Raw genomic sequence first — 14724 nt, forward strand, 5'->3', positions numbered from 1 at the left:
AAATAAATACATATTTAACAAGCACATCCATTATTGTAGTCTCTACTGTGATCATTATCAATGCGAATAGCGTCATTGACATCACTATAAAGTTCAACATCCGTCTCTTGTTGAAGTGCATTTTTTGCAATGGTCTGGAAAGCCTGTTCAACGTTGATAGCATCTTTAGCTGAAGTTTCAAAATAACTAAGAAAAAACATATTAGAAAAAGTAGACCTTTTTTTTTTTACTTACGGGATATTTCCTTTGGCTTGACAGAATGCCATAGCACGCTTTTGGGAGACCTGTTTGTATGGTTAATAGACGTGTATTAAACTATTTACTTTACCATGCGTTTTGATTCATCTACATCAATTTTATTACCCAATACAACAAAAGGAAAGTTATCAGGATCACGGGGTGAAGCCTGTACCAAAAATTCATCATGCCATTGACCGAGAGATTCATAGCTCTTGTTGTTATTTACATCATATACTAGCACACAACAGTCTGCGCCACGATAGAATGCGACACCCAAAGATTGAAAACGCTCTTGACCTGCTGTATCCCAAATCTATTTTCTAAGCATTGTTTCGAATCATCGTGATTTACTTACTTGCATAGTCACCACCTTGTCGTCAAGAGTGACCTCCTTTGTCAAGAAGTCAGCACCAATAGTTGCTTTGTATTGACCACTAAATTTCTTATTGACGTATTGGTTCATCAAAGATGTCTTGCCGACACTAGAAAATGCTTATAAGGCTTTTCATGAAACTATCTCCTTATGCTTACCCACTATCACCCAAGATAATAACCTTTTTTTTATTTTAGTGCATATTCTCGCTTAGGTGCATTTTCTGTATGTATGTATATATACCTTCAATAAAACCTTCTTTCTTGTAGACATTTTTTGAAAGAGAAAAAAAAAGAAAAGGGAAAAAGAAGCGTGAAAGAGAAAAAAAAAGATATCATCATCACTATCGTTTCAAGTTCCGCTTGATTTGTCTCAATATGCAATGATTATCTATAGAACATAATCTACATCTTCCTCATTATCCATTTAGTGTCTAATATCATAAGCACAGGCAGAGAAACAGAGATGGTTAACTAGTTTTTGATATAATGAGGAGAAAAAAAAAGAAACACACATGACGTTTTTTATTGTTCAGTTGAGACCATATTTAGTTATTCAAGGTGTCACTAAAAACAGTGAGGCACAATGATATTTATTATATATACAGCAGCAATTATGATAGTATTTAGTCTTCTTTTTGACCAAAGAGACCATTGATAGAGCTAAGAGGATCACCGCCGCCTAAAAGAGAGCCTTGATCTTCTTCTGTTCTTTTAGAGAGCATGATTGGACCAGCAGAAACAGTAAATAAGAGTGCAAGAATAATAACGAGGTAGATACAGCTTGATTTTGTCATGATAATAATATTAAGAAGAAGAAGAAGAAGAAATATAGGGCACTTTTTATATGTTATTTTTGTTACTGTTATTGTTATTGTTGTTGTTGTTGTTGTTGTTGTTGTTGTATGTTTGCATTTGGAGCTCAAAAAGGCGTACTTGCTTTATCATTTATGCTTAAATTAAACAAACAAAACACAATTCTAGTTGTTGCATACAATGCTTTGGACTGCTGCTCTAATTTACAACAAAGGATTCTTTGTAGGCAATGACCTATTTGCATCAATGATGAGCAAAGAACCTGTAGATAGAAGCACTTTCTATTTTTTTGCTGTATATCCTTGAAGTCACTCTTTGTCTTTATAAAGCAATACAACAGTGTTATGTGAGAATAAATGCATACCATGACAAACAAATAGTTGATCTTTGATTTCAAAGTATAATCTCGTTTCTAATAGAACACTGCTGCATGCACTCGAGTGTTTTGCATTCTACTCTTTAGACAATAAATATTCTTTATTACCGACATGCGTTACCATTCTGATTCAATTCACTGAACTGCTCAATGACTATCTGGCCTAAATCGGTAAATAAATTCATGTGTTGATGAGCAATAAATGCTTGTCAACATGTGCAATTCGGGCATTCTATTCTCAATAACTTTGTAATGGTTGCTTTATACTCACAAATATTCCCTAAATAATTCAACAAGTCGCCCAAGTCAGCCCTTTATTTTATTCACATGTCTATTGTTGAGATTGGTATTTCTTCTTGCGACGCAACTGACGATATAGTTGACAGAAAAAGACAAGGCACGCGTGCACAAAGAGAGCGTCGGACTTTTGCTGGCAAGCCTTGTTTTCTGTACATTTTCTCCTTTTTTGTACAAATTTCAATTTAGCTTTCTCTAAAAGTATTTGAATGGGTGTTGTCTATTGGTGTAACAATAAATGATTCAACATCTTTTTACTTTTCTTTCACTTTACCTTTTGATCATTGCTTTGTCTAACTTCATCTGGTAAAATTTGATTTTTCGGCTTCATTTGCTTAGGAAAGAGAGAGAGAGAAAAGAAAAGAAAAACAGTAATAGAACTGAATAAGTATCCGAATGTCATTTAATAGTTTTCTATATTTAAAAAAAGCTTGGCCGTATGATGAATAGACTCCAGCCACCTTTTTTAAGTGTTTGTGTATGTCGATAAAGCCACAAGCACGAGTTTATCTTTGGCCCATCTATGTACCATGCTATTACTGCCATAAAAGAAAAAAAAAAAGCTTGGCTCGGGAACGGTTCATGATAGACGGATAAATTCTAATTACTAGGTTTTGAATAAATATTTAGACGCACTTTTAGTGAATTAATTCGACAAATTAGTGAAATTTCAAGACTACATTAGAACCATTTGGGCGATATTTTATTTTTGAATTTGCTAAAATGGTTTTTTACTTTCATTTCTTTCATGAACAAATTGGATAGCTAGCATAGTAAAGCGTGATGGGTAAAATGAAAGGATTTTTATGCTTAAAAATCAACGGATACTCTTAAATTTTTTGGTTTGTGAGTGTTGATTATTTTATCAAGATCTACATTTCCAATTGAACATTTCCTTTTCATATTGTTGGTTGTGTTACGTTTTTTGACGCAGTAACAATTGTAGAATTGACTGAGATTTTTCAAATCATCAAGTCTCATGATAAATCCTGGTAAATCTTGCATAGATGATGGGATTTTGATTTTTGCAATTTCGAAAATAATTTTGGGACCATTCAAGGTCGAAATAAATTTCTCTCAAGAATGTATTGAGACCTTCGAACATAGAACAGTAAACATAAATTTCCCACCCTATCCCGCCCACGCTCGCTCTCAAAGATCAAAGAACAAATAATATCACTTTCACATATTTATACTTAATTTTAATTTGACCTATATATTTTACTTATACATATTTATCAAATAAAAATAAGATCACAGCAATTTATGTTTACTGTTCTATGTTCTCTTGTCTAAAGTTACATTTGTGTGTTCCATACATCCATAGTATATTATGACAGCGCCTAACATATATACGTTTATAAATATAATATTGATTTAGGATTTATTTTACCTATGACTTGTACAAGTAAGATGCATTTAGCATCGTTGTCCTCAATTTCATTCATACCAAATAATGCTAATCGTAACAAGTCTTGGTGGGTAGACAATGTATCCTTTTTCTTATATTCTGCCTTCACCTCGGCAAAACAGGAAAACCTTTCAATTCTTCTCTCATGAATTATAGTACAACCAGCATCAGGGCGGGCGTTGTATGTTTTTGTCACCATTTTGTCTAACCTATCGATTAGATGTAGAATGAATATCATCAATAATATTATAAATTAATGTCAGGCCACTTACCATAAAAAAAGTTTCTCTTTTTCTGGTCTATGCAATAAAGGACTGAGTATAGGATCAGCGAAGTTGTTGATAAGCTCTTGCTCTTCAACGGTATAATCAATAGTTTCTTCATTCGGTAATTTTTTTAATCTTAAATAAAGAATTGGATTAGTTTATGGATTCTAATATCATAAATTTTCTTTTTACTGTGTGTATACTACGCACAAATTGATTAAAACATCGATGACTTTTCGGTCTTCTTTTTCGGCTTCTTCGTATATTTTAAATAATTTGATCTTTAATTCGTCTCTGTCGGGAACATCGCCAATGCCCTAAAAAAAGAATATATGAGATATTGTGATAAATCCATGTTAACCTTTAAGCTCATTTACCCTGAATGCTTCGGCTATAGCATCAAGCGTTTTTTTTTTCAATATTTGCATCGCACTTGTGAGATTCCAACATCTGCTTATATAAGCCATTCATATTTATGTCAGGATAAGCCCGGCCTTTCTTCAATAGTATAATATGATATAGAGATCTAAAGCAGTGACATCAATAGATAAATATATCAAAATAAAAATGTATGTTTTTAGTTACACACTACAGAGGGGTGTAACGTGGATAAGTTAAAAAAAGTGCACAAAATTAGTCATTGAGAGACTCAAAAAGCGTTTACGAGCAAATAATGTTGTTGTAGTGAGATCCAAGTCTGACTAATAATGTCGGAAATGACCCACTCAGGGTTGAAGGGTTGATTGTCCAAGGCGAAACGCCAGTAAGCGGACCATATTATCCGTTGGCAGACAGATAGAACCGTAAAGAGACAACTGTCAGGCAGTAGGAAATGAGGGCAGGATTCGAGACAGAGTAGGCGATAAACCCTATCAGCTGAAAAATACATCCGTGGATAGAAATAAGTGAGGACTTTACAAAATTTGACAAACAGACCAACTGTTTTTGCCAAAGGAGTATGTGTAGTAATAAAGTTATAAAGCGTTTTCCGACCTTTTTTGTCGAAAAAAGATATTAAAGCTAAAGATAAAACGCAGAATAAAAATTTTATATAAATTGGTTCAGGAGAATCCAACCTACCTTCATTTATGTCCATTGAACTATATGGTTGGAAAAGGTTTGTAAAAAAAAAAAAAAAGGCGTTTTTTGTGATACTTATTATGCACAATCTGAAAATACAGTACAAAACTTGTTGTGATGTCAATTTATCTTATTCTGTGGCGAAATAAGAAGCTTTGAACATCGCCTTTGATTTTGGAACCAGGTTTTATTTAATTGCTTTAGCAACTTGAATGATGGTTGATTGGTTTAAAGGAATCCAGCAAAGCGTGAGCCATACTCCATCAGGATAAAGCCGTTATGTTTGGTACAAGGTGAGCCCAAAGCCCTTGGTCCTTTAGCCAATCCAACCATTTCTTGAGACAATCGTCTCGTTTCCAAGACATAGCACTAGAAGGTAACATTATAAACTATTCCTTCCGATTGTGTACTGATTGGTTTAATCTTTATTTTATCATGAAGCGTTCCCACACATATGATCAGAATAATGGGCTGTACATCGCATCTTGAACTGTCTTGTAGACAATAGTTAATGGCCCTTCTCTTGAATTTATTGTTTATCGTACGCTAGTTCTCCAGGATGATAAGAAGAAGTTTTAAAGAAAAGGGTTTGGGTTCAAGATCAAGAACTATATCTGAACGGGCCCCAGCTTTCCATTTACAATTATCCTTGAAATAGTCGTTTCTGGTTTTAGTTATTACCTCAGTAAAGTAGCCCATTACTTTTGGATCTCTCATAATGCGCTTTGTTATTCTGGCTTTTCCAGAGTTTAGATTTGTTGAGAGAGACATTGCATTGAATAAGAACAAAGAGAACGTCCGTAAACTCAACCGTAAACTCAACCCTTACAACAACTGTCAAAGAGGTCTAATTTATATATACTCGTTCCATCACCCAATCAAAAAATAAAATAAAAAATAAAATATCGCCTTCAGTTTGAAGTAAACATTTATTGTACCTGTGCTACTTTCAGAAAATTGAATGGCAACAAGAAGTTTTCTATTTTTGAAAACCTTGAATTTCAAACGCAAGTGATTGTCAGATGTCTGTAATCAAAATCGACGTTGTCCGAAAACCAAGTACTAGTAGAATTGTGAAAGAAAAGAAAAACAGTCTTAGCTGTGGATCTCAAATGATTCTAACGTAGTCTTGCAATTTTACTAATTTGTCTTGTGCTTGTTAAATTGTCCCAGCCAAGTTTTTTATTCATCTCAAATTAATCCTTATGTTGGCGGAACGAAGTCGAAAAATGTGATAGATGCCCCCCTTGGTATCGTCGATTCTTCTAAATCAATTTATATGTTATCTTTATCTCATTATTATTAGCTATATATATATACCTCTTCCCAACCCCAAAAAAAAAATTGAATTATGCTTAGGCAAGAAAGATATAAGGAAGAAAAAGAATATATATATATATATATTATACTTAAAAGGAAGATAAAGCGTGGCTCTGAGAGCATCTATCGCATTTGCAGACGGAGTGGAGCCAACTGAGATTGTAATAGGAACGACAAACGATTCAAAATCATCTCACCAAAAAATTTACCTATCTCAGCAGAAAAGAAGTGCGTCTAAATATATATTCAAAACCCAGCATATGCACGACTGGGTATAAAAAGAGAAACTCAATTATATACATTTGTTCTTCTCTTTCAAGTATATACAAAGAATGTCTGGACCTTTGCCTCCTGGATGGGAAGAACGCCGTGCACCTGATGGTCAACTGTAGGTAGTCTGCTTGATTTTAAACTAATTGTATCTATAGTTACTTTATTGACCACAATACCAAGACCACTACATGGGATGATCCCAGAAATAGGGGCTATGGTGGATACCCTCCTCCTCCCCAACAACAAAACTATTATGGTGCTCCTCCTCCTCAGCAACAAAGTTACTATGGTGCTCCTCAACAACAACAAAATGGCTATTACAGCCAACCTCCTCAACAAAACTATTACAATCAGCCTCCTCAACAACAAGGTTACTATAACCAACCACCTCAATCCAATAATTACCGTGGATCTCCCAGTGGTGGTAATGGTGGCTACAACAATGGCTATAACACTCCTCCTACCCAACAGCCTCACAAACAAGGTATGTCAACTGGAATGAAAGTAGCAGCTGGTGTTGCAGGTGTTGCAGCAGTTGGCTTAGCAGGTTTGGCTGTTGGAGAATTCGTCGAACATGAACACGATGAAGAAAACCGAATTGAAAGACTCGAACGTGAAGAAGATTACAATAGATACGGTATGTAAATTTTTAGGCGACAAGCGCCGAGAAAAATCATATTCATTGATATCCGTGTAGGTGGTGCAGGCGGTTATGACTATAATGGCAATAGTGGCAACACAACTATTATCAATGAAGACAATGGTTGGTTTGGTCGTGACAAAGAAACTACCATCCAAACAGGTATATTATCTACTTAAAAGGTTATTTTTTTCTTATGTTATACTGGATATTTTTAGATGAATATGGTAACACCATTACCACCGAGACAAAAGATGGTTGGTTTCACGATGAAACAACAGGTGAGTGTTGACTATGATTGGCTCGACTTAATATTCTTTAATTTAGTTACAGAAACAGATCGTTATGGCAATACAGAAGTGATTGTAAGAGCTTTGTTTATATATTCTAGGATATTAATTTTCTGATATAGGACGAAGACTCCAGCTGGTTTTAATAGCTTGTTTTTTTTCTTTCTAGTATATATAGTACCTTCGTATTTAAACAAACAGAAGCGCTTGTTTTTTGAATAAAAAATACCAGAAAAAAACTAAGGAGTGAAACAGAGTTCTACCAGTTGCGTTGGTCTTTCATTGATGTGGTCTGATTGGTATACAAAGATGCAGTATCCATATACAATTCTACTAAGTTTATACTTAAGAATCACATGTACCAAATCACGATTTGTATTTGTTGCAAACTTGACTTGTCATACTCTTTCTGATGAGGCATTTTTTCTTTTAAAGTAACATGAGTTATAATATTCAATCGTAGATGTTTTTCTTATTTTTGATTTTACTTATAGAAAGAAGGATCAACAGTGGTAAAAATATCAAAGATCAGCAGCCCAGATAAGCATATCATCACCGATATCTTGCTTAAGATCTTTGGGTGCAGGCTCTTCCTGGTGAACTTGGCTTTTGATCTTCTCGAAAATGAAGTGAACAGAGTAGTCATTGGAAGAAGCAAAGATCTTTTATTTTTCTTTTTTAGCAAATAAAGGAAATAACGGCTGGGAATCATGATTTAAAATGCTTTCGAAAAGTAGTGGTTTTGTCAAGACATTTCAACTCAGTATACGATGGTTCTGTTTAAAAATTATCCTTCCTCTCAAACAAGTCAAGCAGAAAACTTGTCTTTTTTTTTCTTGCATTTCAATGTAAAATAGAGACGTAGAAAGTAAAGATGAAGAACGAAAATGTAGTCATTTCTTTTCAATTTATGTAATGTATTAGATTGAATGACCAGAAATCAAATGTTTTTTCTCTTGGAATATTTTGTCAATTGCTGTAGTATTTTGTGCTCGCACGTATTTTATGTATCTAACGATATCTAAAAAAGAGTATACCTACTATTGAATGTCTACTAAAAAGGACTTTTTTTTATTGCCAACGGTAGTGCACATCAATTTTGAAAGCAATGTTCTAACTGATTCAACTTTTTCGTCTTATTAAGCTCCTTCAGATTACCTAGAAATGCACTTTTCTCAAACCTCTTGGATCTGACCTATATTGGCAGTCTGATATTCCAGAAATTCTTAAACTTTTTTTTCTTTGGTCAACAATCAAAAAACAACTTTCTTGTGGCCACCAAACGAATAATAACTTCCAATTCTTTGACTTAAATATTATACTCTGGACAAGGTAAAAAAAGAAGCTTTGTTAGCAATACAGTTGTCGAGCAACAGTACATTATAGAATATCTTTTTTCAACCATAAACAAATGGCTGTATAGTGGAAATTGAAAACGGAAGCAAATCAATTTATCCTGCTGCATGAAAAATCGAGCTTTTGTTGAGAACTGCATTGAGACGCAGTTTTTCGGCTTTGGTGTTGTGACAAAAAGGTGTAGATTGTTGCTTTCTGAGTCTATTGATGTAGAAAACACAACAGAGTTAGTGCTAAAATATTAAGTAAATGCGCAAAAATACTTGCAAGGCTTTTCGCTCCTATCATACCATTTCTATAGTACAATTGACAAGCAAACACATCAGTCAAAAAATATAGCCTCGGGCGCACATTTCGAGTATTCAGGCTTGTCGATAGCTCTAGTTTTTTGCCTTGTAGTGTTAAAAAAAAAAAGATCCAGAGTTGTCAAACAAGCTTTTTTCATAACTGGTACCTTTTTCTCGAAAGGCCATTTTGATCATTCTTTACAAGTCTCTTTTTCTTTGGGCCCACATCATCTCCAAAGGTACTATGAATGTTGTTTAACGTGATTTTCAGGTAATTGGAGTGTTTATGCGTGTATAAACAGACCTTGCAGTACCTTTATATGCCTAGGAAATGGACAAAGATTTGTATCAACTATTGTCCCTTTCGCTGTTGAAGCATTTATTTGTCTGGTGTTTCTGTTACAAGAACGGTTCAAGCACTACCAAACTACTTATTCAAATAAAATAGCTTTTTAGAAAGATATTCAATCTTATCGAGCTGGTGTGTCTGGATGTTTCCTTAACCGCCACAGTCAATCAGCCCAATTTTACACTAAAAGAAAAGAGAGAGAAGAACTAGAAGGAGTCATAGCACGAATGCTCATCACTGTAAGATTTGCCATAGATATTGTAATATTCTCCCCTTTTCTTTTTTAAGCCAGTCAAATTGACAAACATCGTATAGGCTAGAGCTTATGCAATCTTCTTTCTTAGTAAACTAGGCTTTCAACAGTTTTCAACTAAGTTGCTGGAGAGCGTATCCATACAAATGAGCAGGTAATCGAGATTATTTGTCTTTGGGCGGAATACAGTAAGTTGGTCTTCTCCATAAATGCATTTTAGACAATTTATAAAATTCAGAGTTACCAAGAGATCCATGAAACTGAACTTTTGTGCGAAGGCGATGAGGCAAATTCTCTTTGATATAAGCTTAGTCACTAACAAATAACCTCGTATATGTTGTGGCAACAGAAACTCTTATGCGTAATGTGAGTAAATTTGTCAATAAATAAAGGAAATTCGTATCTCGTTTTAATACTGTGGCAGGCAAGGACATGCTAAATCTTGGAATGTTGGTATACGATCTAGAAGCAGTTAAATGTAGGCTGCTTATATTGATTGATGATATAACTATTCGGAATAACCAAGGAAATTGCTCACCACAGTTTTTTTCTGTCAAGCAATCTTGAGCATCTTCTCCTTCAAGAGTTAGTTTGCCAGCATCATTGATGACCTTGCTATCACCCGAATGACATGCAGCCTCACCATTCGACAAATCATATTCAACTCCATGGATACAAATTATGATTCTCACGTCAATCTTGAAACCGATGACATTAATGGTTTCGCTATCAAGAGTAAGCGAATCATTGGAAAAATGAAGATAACTGGTTTGCTTGCTAATATCATGTCTAGTATTCCTCTTGCAAAACTGCCTGGCATGTTGCAAATCATACGTGAGTACTACTTTTTTTGGTCATTGAGACGTATTCTAAGCAATAAGTATTCTATCCACTTCAATGCCCATTCCAAAAAACGACTACTTTTGCGTGGAAATGTATTTTCTTGATTACACAAAGAAACCAGTAATTTATCAAATGCATGTGAATAAAAGATAAGTTTGAGTAGACAAAGAACATTGCAGAATGAAGCAAAGAGAATTGATATACTTCAAAGCTCATAGTACTCATACGTTTATGCAAAAATGATCGCTTTTTTTTTTGGAATGGACGGGGTGTTCCCGTTAAAATATGTGTTGAATACTTGAATGCACATTTAAAATAATGTAGATCATTTTCAATAATTGAGAATGCGAGACATTTGTATTGGTGGTATCTGCTTTATTTGATTTAGGCATAAACCTTTCATTATTTCTGTCAAACAGATAGTTTCTCAAAAGCTTAGAATTTTTCAAAGTTCGACCGAGAAAACTAATTTTTGGAATCACCCAGTTCAATCAATCTACTTTTGAATGACCTCTCATCTTCTTTAGTAGATCTCGAAACTTCTTTTTCCTCTGCTGACTTTCCTCTTGGTACCAAACGCTCAACTTATTCTTTCTCTCTTCGATCTGCTTTTCTCAACAATTGAGTTTACTTTTTTCACAACCGCAAAAATCCACCAGCCGGACTCTATCTTGGAGTTTCATTACCGGACATGTTTACGAATTAGCGCATCGTATTGCGCAATACCAGGAACTGCCAATGAGTAAAGCGTGTCTGGAAAATGAGACATCTCCGACTCCACTTGACAAGTTTAGTAACATCTACTATCTCTTCTTTTTTCTCTTTCTTCTCTTTCATATCAATTTGCATTAATAAAACATAATGGCTACCAACATTACTTGGCACGAAGGCAGTGTTTCTCTAGAAGAACGTCAATCTCTTTTAAAGCAAAAGGTAAATTATAGAAAAGGGAAAAAGAAAGGGGAAAACTTAGCATGAAATATAGGGTTTCACCATTTGGTTCACTGGTCTTTCTGCCTCTGGTAAGTCTACTTTGGCCACTGCTTTAGAACAAACATTGCTTCATTCCGGTATCAACTCTTACCGTCTGGACGGTGATAACATTCGTTTCGGTTTGAACAAGAATTTGGGTTTCGGTCCTGAGGACCGTACCGAAAATATCCGTCGTATTTCTGAAGTAAGTGATTGTTGGATGTGGTATGTCGATTGACATATGTAGGTTGCTAAATTGTTTGCTGATGCTACTGTTGTGGCTCTTACTGCTTTTATCAGTCCTTACCGAGCTGATCGTGACTCTGCTAGAGCTCTTCATCAAGCTGCTAATATTCCTTTCATTGAAGTCTTTGCTGATGCACCTTTGGAAGTTGTTGAACAACGTGACCCCAAGGGTCTCTACAAGAAGGCTAAGGCTGGTGAAATCAAGGAATTCACAGGTATCTCTGCTCCTTATGAAGCTCCTGAAAACCCTGAAGTCCATGTCAAGACAAACGAAGTGACCATTGAACAAGGTGTTCAACAAATCTTGGATTATCTCGTCAGCAACAACCTTATTTCCGCAGACCAAATTATCAAGAAGTATTAAACATGTATTATAGAATAAACAGAAATGTCAAGCGCAAAAGAATCCAGTTATTTTTATTATTTTTACATGATAGTACATTGTGAATCTCTGTTTTTTGATGCCATAGAGAGTTTTTTATCTTGAGTAGCCATACGCTTCTTTTCATTCTTTTGGTGCTTGACTAAGCTTTCCAGCAAATCAATTCGTGCTTTGGCTTCTTTATGGTTGCCTCTCTTGACTGCTTTTGAATAGTAATGGTGTGCTTGCTGATAATCTCTTGGCACACCAATGCCCATTTCATAATACCATCTAACAACAACCAAGTCAATACACAAACCATATACTGCACTAGACTTACCCTAATAGATAGCATGCATCAGGCACTCTTTGATCTGCAGCTAAATGACACCATCTGAAAGCTGCATCTTCATCACGACCATGTGTTTTTATCCAGCCAGACTCATCTTGTTCAAAAATAGCAGATTGTTGTTCAGCTTGTTCAGGTGGCGCTTGAACACCTTGATTATAAAGTCGACTTAATCCCAACATGGCATAACCATTGTTGTTTGTATTTGCTGCCATTTCGTAAAATTCGTGTGCTTTTGCCAAGTTTATACGGATACCATAAGGACCATACTCATAAATATACCCAAGTCGGAATTGAGCTGCAGACATGCCCATCTCAGCGGCGTGTTCAAGGTAAGTCATGGCAGCAAAAGTACCACCAAAGGCTTGAATGAGCTCACTAGGCATGTCGACATTTGGATAATCATTCATCAAAAGCAACCCTAAAGTATAAGGTGCTTCTGGACAAGTACCAGTGGACTTTTCAGATGCTTTGACAAGTAATTGGATGGCAGCTTGAACATTTCTTCTTGAACCAAATTCACCATTTAAATTAATCATAGCAATTCTCTATGCAACAGGTGAGTTATTGATTTGACATTCTTCAAAACTTACATAAAGAGCTTCAACAAGACCTAGACTGGCTGCGTCTTCATAAAGTTGGAAAGATGTCATATAATCTTGTTCTTGTTCATGGTATTGGCCTACAGCAAACATAGCTTCAGGTACTTTCTCATTGGCTGCAATTTCATAAAACTTGAGTGCTTTCGATGAACTTTTTCTAAAGCCATACATGCCTCGATCAAGCCATAATGCCATCAAATAAGCAGCCTCACCTACTCGTTCTTTAGCAAGCTTCTTGATCCATCGCACACCTTCCTCTTCAAGTACTTTTCTCTTTTTGCGTTTGTTGGCTTCTTCATTTTCGTCATAAGGCTGGCCTTGAGTCATGTTTGAATCTCGGCGCATGTTATTAAAAGTGGCATTTGAACTAATATGGGTATCAATACTGCTGCGTCGACTATGAATACTGCCAAAATGGCTAGCATCACTGTCTCGACGAGACATGGATTGTTTCAGTGTAGGTAAGGTCAATGATAAGTTGGGTCTAAAAGGGCGCCGCTTTTCATCGTACATGCTGGCTATTTCCAACAGATATTTGGCGTATGTCAGTTGGACAATAGGGTCATTTGTTTTAACGGCCATGTTTCGGTAAAGTTTGATGGCGTCTGGGTGATTTGTGAGACTATACGATGCTTTGGAATATCTTGAAGATGCTGCTTGTTGTTGTTGTTGATGAACATGCGTTGGATAGATAGAGGAAGGTGTCAAAGAAGGTGTGAGGGAAGGTGTACGAGAATGTGAGATAGGTGGGCGCTGAATAGTGTTTTGTGAATGTGAATAATCCTTCAATGATGTCTCTAGTTTTTGACTATCCTCATGACGATGGTTTGTTTCATGAGGCATGGCTACTGCATTGACGGACTGTTGAGCGACTGATGGTGGAGTCTTGCCTGCTGATAAAAAGTCTGGATGATGCTGTGGTAGTTGTGGTGGAGAATGTAAAAGTGTCTTTTCTTCTTCTTCTTCTTCAATAGTCTCTTTTGATAACAAGTGTGATTCGTTCAAGGTAAATAGAGGAGGTAATGCTTCCAAAGGAGGTAAAAGTTCTAGTCCATTCTTTTGATGGTAGTTTAGTTGCTGTTCCACTAGTGTTTTAGACATTTTTCTAACCACAGAAGGCATATACTGCTCTTTTTCCGATAAATTATCCATGACCATCGAACGCGAGGATGACGAGGCAGGTGTAAGTGGTACAGAGAAGGTAGAGTTGGTATCTTCTTTGTAGTGCCAAGAGTTTGGTAGTGTTGTAGGAGGTGGTACAACTACCACAGAATCGTGTTCTTCTTTGATAGTCGTATGCTTTACTTCAGGCGAAGAAATAACGCTGTTGAGAGAAGGTTTGTATTGAATGTCGGATATGTTGACAGGTTCATTGTCTTCTTCATAAAAATCAGGATTAATTACACGTAGCCTGAAAGGATGAGGGTTGATTTCTTGTACTGCTGTGCCTGTATCAGAATCAACAGAAATCTTGCTGTCATTCATTGAATTATTGGTATGAAAAGCAAAAGAATCACCAAATTGTGATTTAGAAGTGCTTTGGTATTGCATGTTTGGTATAAAGTAAAGAAGAAGAAGAAAAGAAAGAGAAGAATAATAAGCTTAATTCCCTTTATTAGAAAGAAAAAAAATGCTTTATCTAAAGGCACACACAATAGCCCCATGTGATGGCGATGATTCAGGTTCCGTTCGTTTACTATTTTTAACTGCATACAAATTAAACCA

The 14724-nt window shown here is 35.6% G+C and overlaps 6 protein-coding genes across 6 annotated transcripts; 2 read left to right on the forward strand and 4 right to left on the reverse strand.

The window, feature by feature from the left end:
• Positions 1–14: 14 nt before the first annotated feature.
• On the reverse strand, positions 15–886 carry B0P05DRAFT_584197 (small GTPase superfamily; the record flags this gene model as incomplete). Its single annotated transcript, XM_051582326.1, has 6 exons — positions 15–186; positions 235–284; positions 329–553; positions 596–722; positions 772–794; positions 857–886. 6 exons carry the CDS (start codon positions 884–886, stop codon positions 15–17), a joined length of 627 nt encoding a protein of 208 aa, XP_051438172.1.
• Positions 887–1099: 213 nt separating this feature from the next.
• Positions 1100–1409, reverse strand: B0P05DRAFT_634759 (uncharacterized protein; the record flags this gene model as incomplete). Its single annotated transcript, XM_051583561.1, has 2 exons — positions 1100–1179; positions 1256–1409. The coding sequence occupies 2 exons, from the start codon at positions 1407–1409 to the stop codon at positions 1169–1171; spliced, it is 165 nt and encodes a 54-aa protein (XP_051438173.1). The 3' UTR covers positions 1100–1168.
• Positions 1410–3315: 1906 nt separating this feature from the next.
• On the reverse strand, positions 3316–5241 carry B0P05DRAFT_634760 (uncharacterized protein; the record flags this gene model as incomplete). The annotated part of the gene is made up of 5 exons (XM_051583562.1): positions 3316–3444; positions 3495–3721; positions 3785–3913; positions 3989–4095; positions 5149–5241. 5 exons carry the CDS (start codon positions 5239–5241, stop codon positions 3380–3382), a joined length of 621 nt encoding a protein of 206 aa, XP_051438174.1. The 3' UTR covers positions 3316–3379.
• A 1269-nt stretch (positions 5242–6510) lies between these two features.
• B0P05DRAFT_594359 (uncharacterized protein) lies at positions 6511–7694 on the forward strand (the record flags this gene model as incomplete). Its single annotated transcript, XM_051583074.1, has 6 exons — positions 6511–6566; positions 6607–7088; positions 7149–7253; positions 7310–7372; positions 7419–7456; positions 7504–7694. 6 exons carry the CDS (start codon positions 6511–6513, stop codon positions 7525–7527), a joined length of 768 nt encoding a protein of 255 aa, XP_051438175.1. The 3' UTR covers positions 7528–7694.
• A 3636-nt stretch (positions 7695–11330) lies between these two features.
• Positions 11331–12051, forward strand: B0P05DRAFT_463521 (adenylylsulfate kinase; the record flags this gene model as incomplete). The annotated part of the gene is made up of 3 exons (XM_051574170.1): positions 11331–11402; positions 11455–11646; positions 11689–12051. The coding sequence occupies 3 exons, from the start codon at positions 11331–11333 to the stop codon at positions 12049–12051; spliced, it is 627 nt and encodes a 208-aa protein (XP_051438176.1).
• A 62-nt stretch (positions 12052–12113) lies between these two features.
• On the reverse strand, positions 12114–14550 carry B0P05DRAFT_584202 (uncharacterized protein; the record flags this gene model as incomplete). The annotated part of the gene is made up of 3 exons (XM_051582327.1): positions 12114–12339; positions 12389–12945; positions 12991–14550. 3 exons carry the CDS (start codon positions 14548–14550, stop codon positions 12114–12116), a joined length of 2343 nt encoding a protein of 780 aa, XP_051438177.1.
• Between the last annotated feature and the right edge of the window lie 174 nt (positions 14551–14724).

The sequence above is a fragment of the Gilbertella persicaria genome (assembly GCF_025201335.1).
Source record: "Gilbertella persicaria strain CBS 190.32 chromosome Unknown B0P05scaffold_6, whole genome shotgun sequence".
Taxonomy (NCBI): Eukaryota; Fungi; Mucoromycota; class Mucoromycetes; order Mucorales; family Choanephoraceae; genus Gilbertella; species Gilbertella persicaria.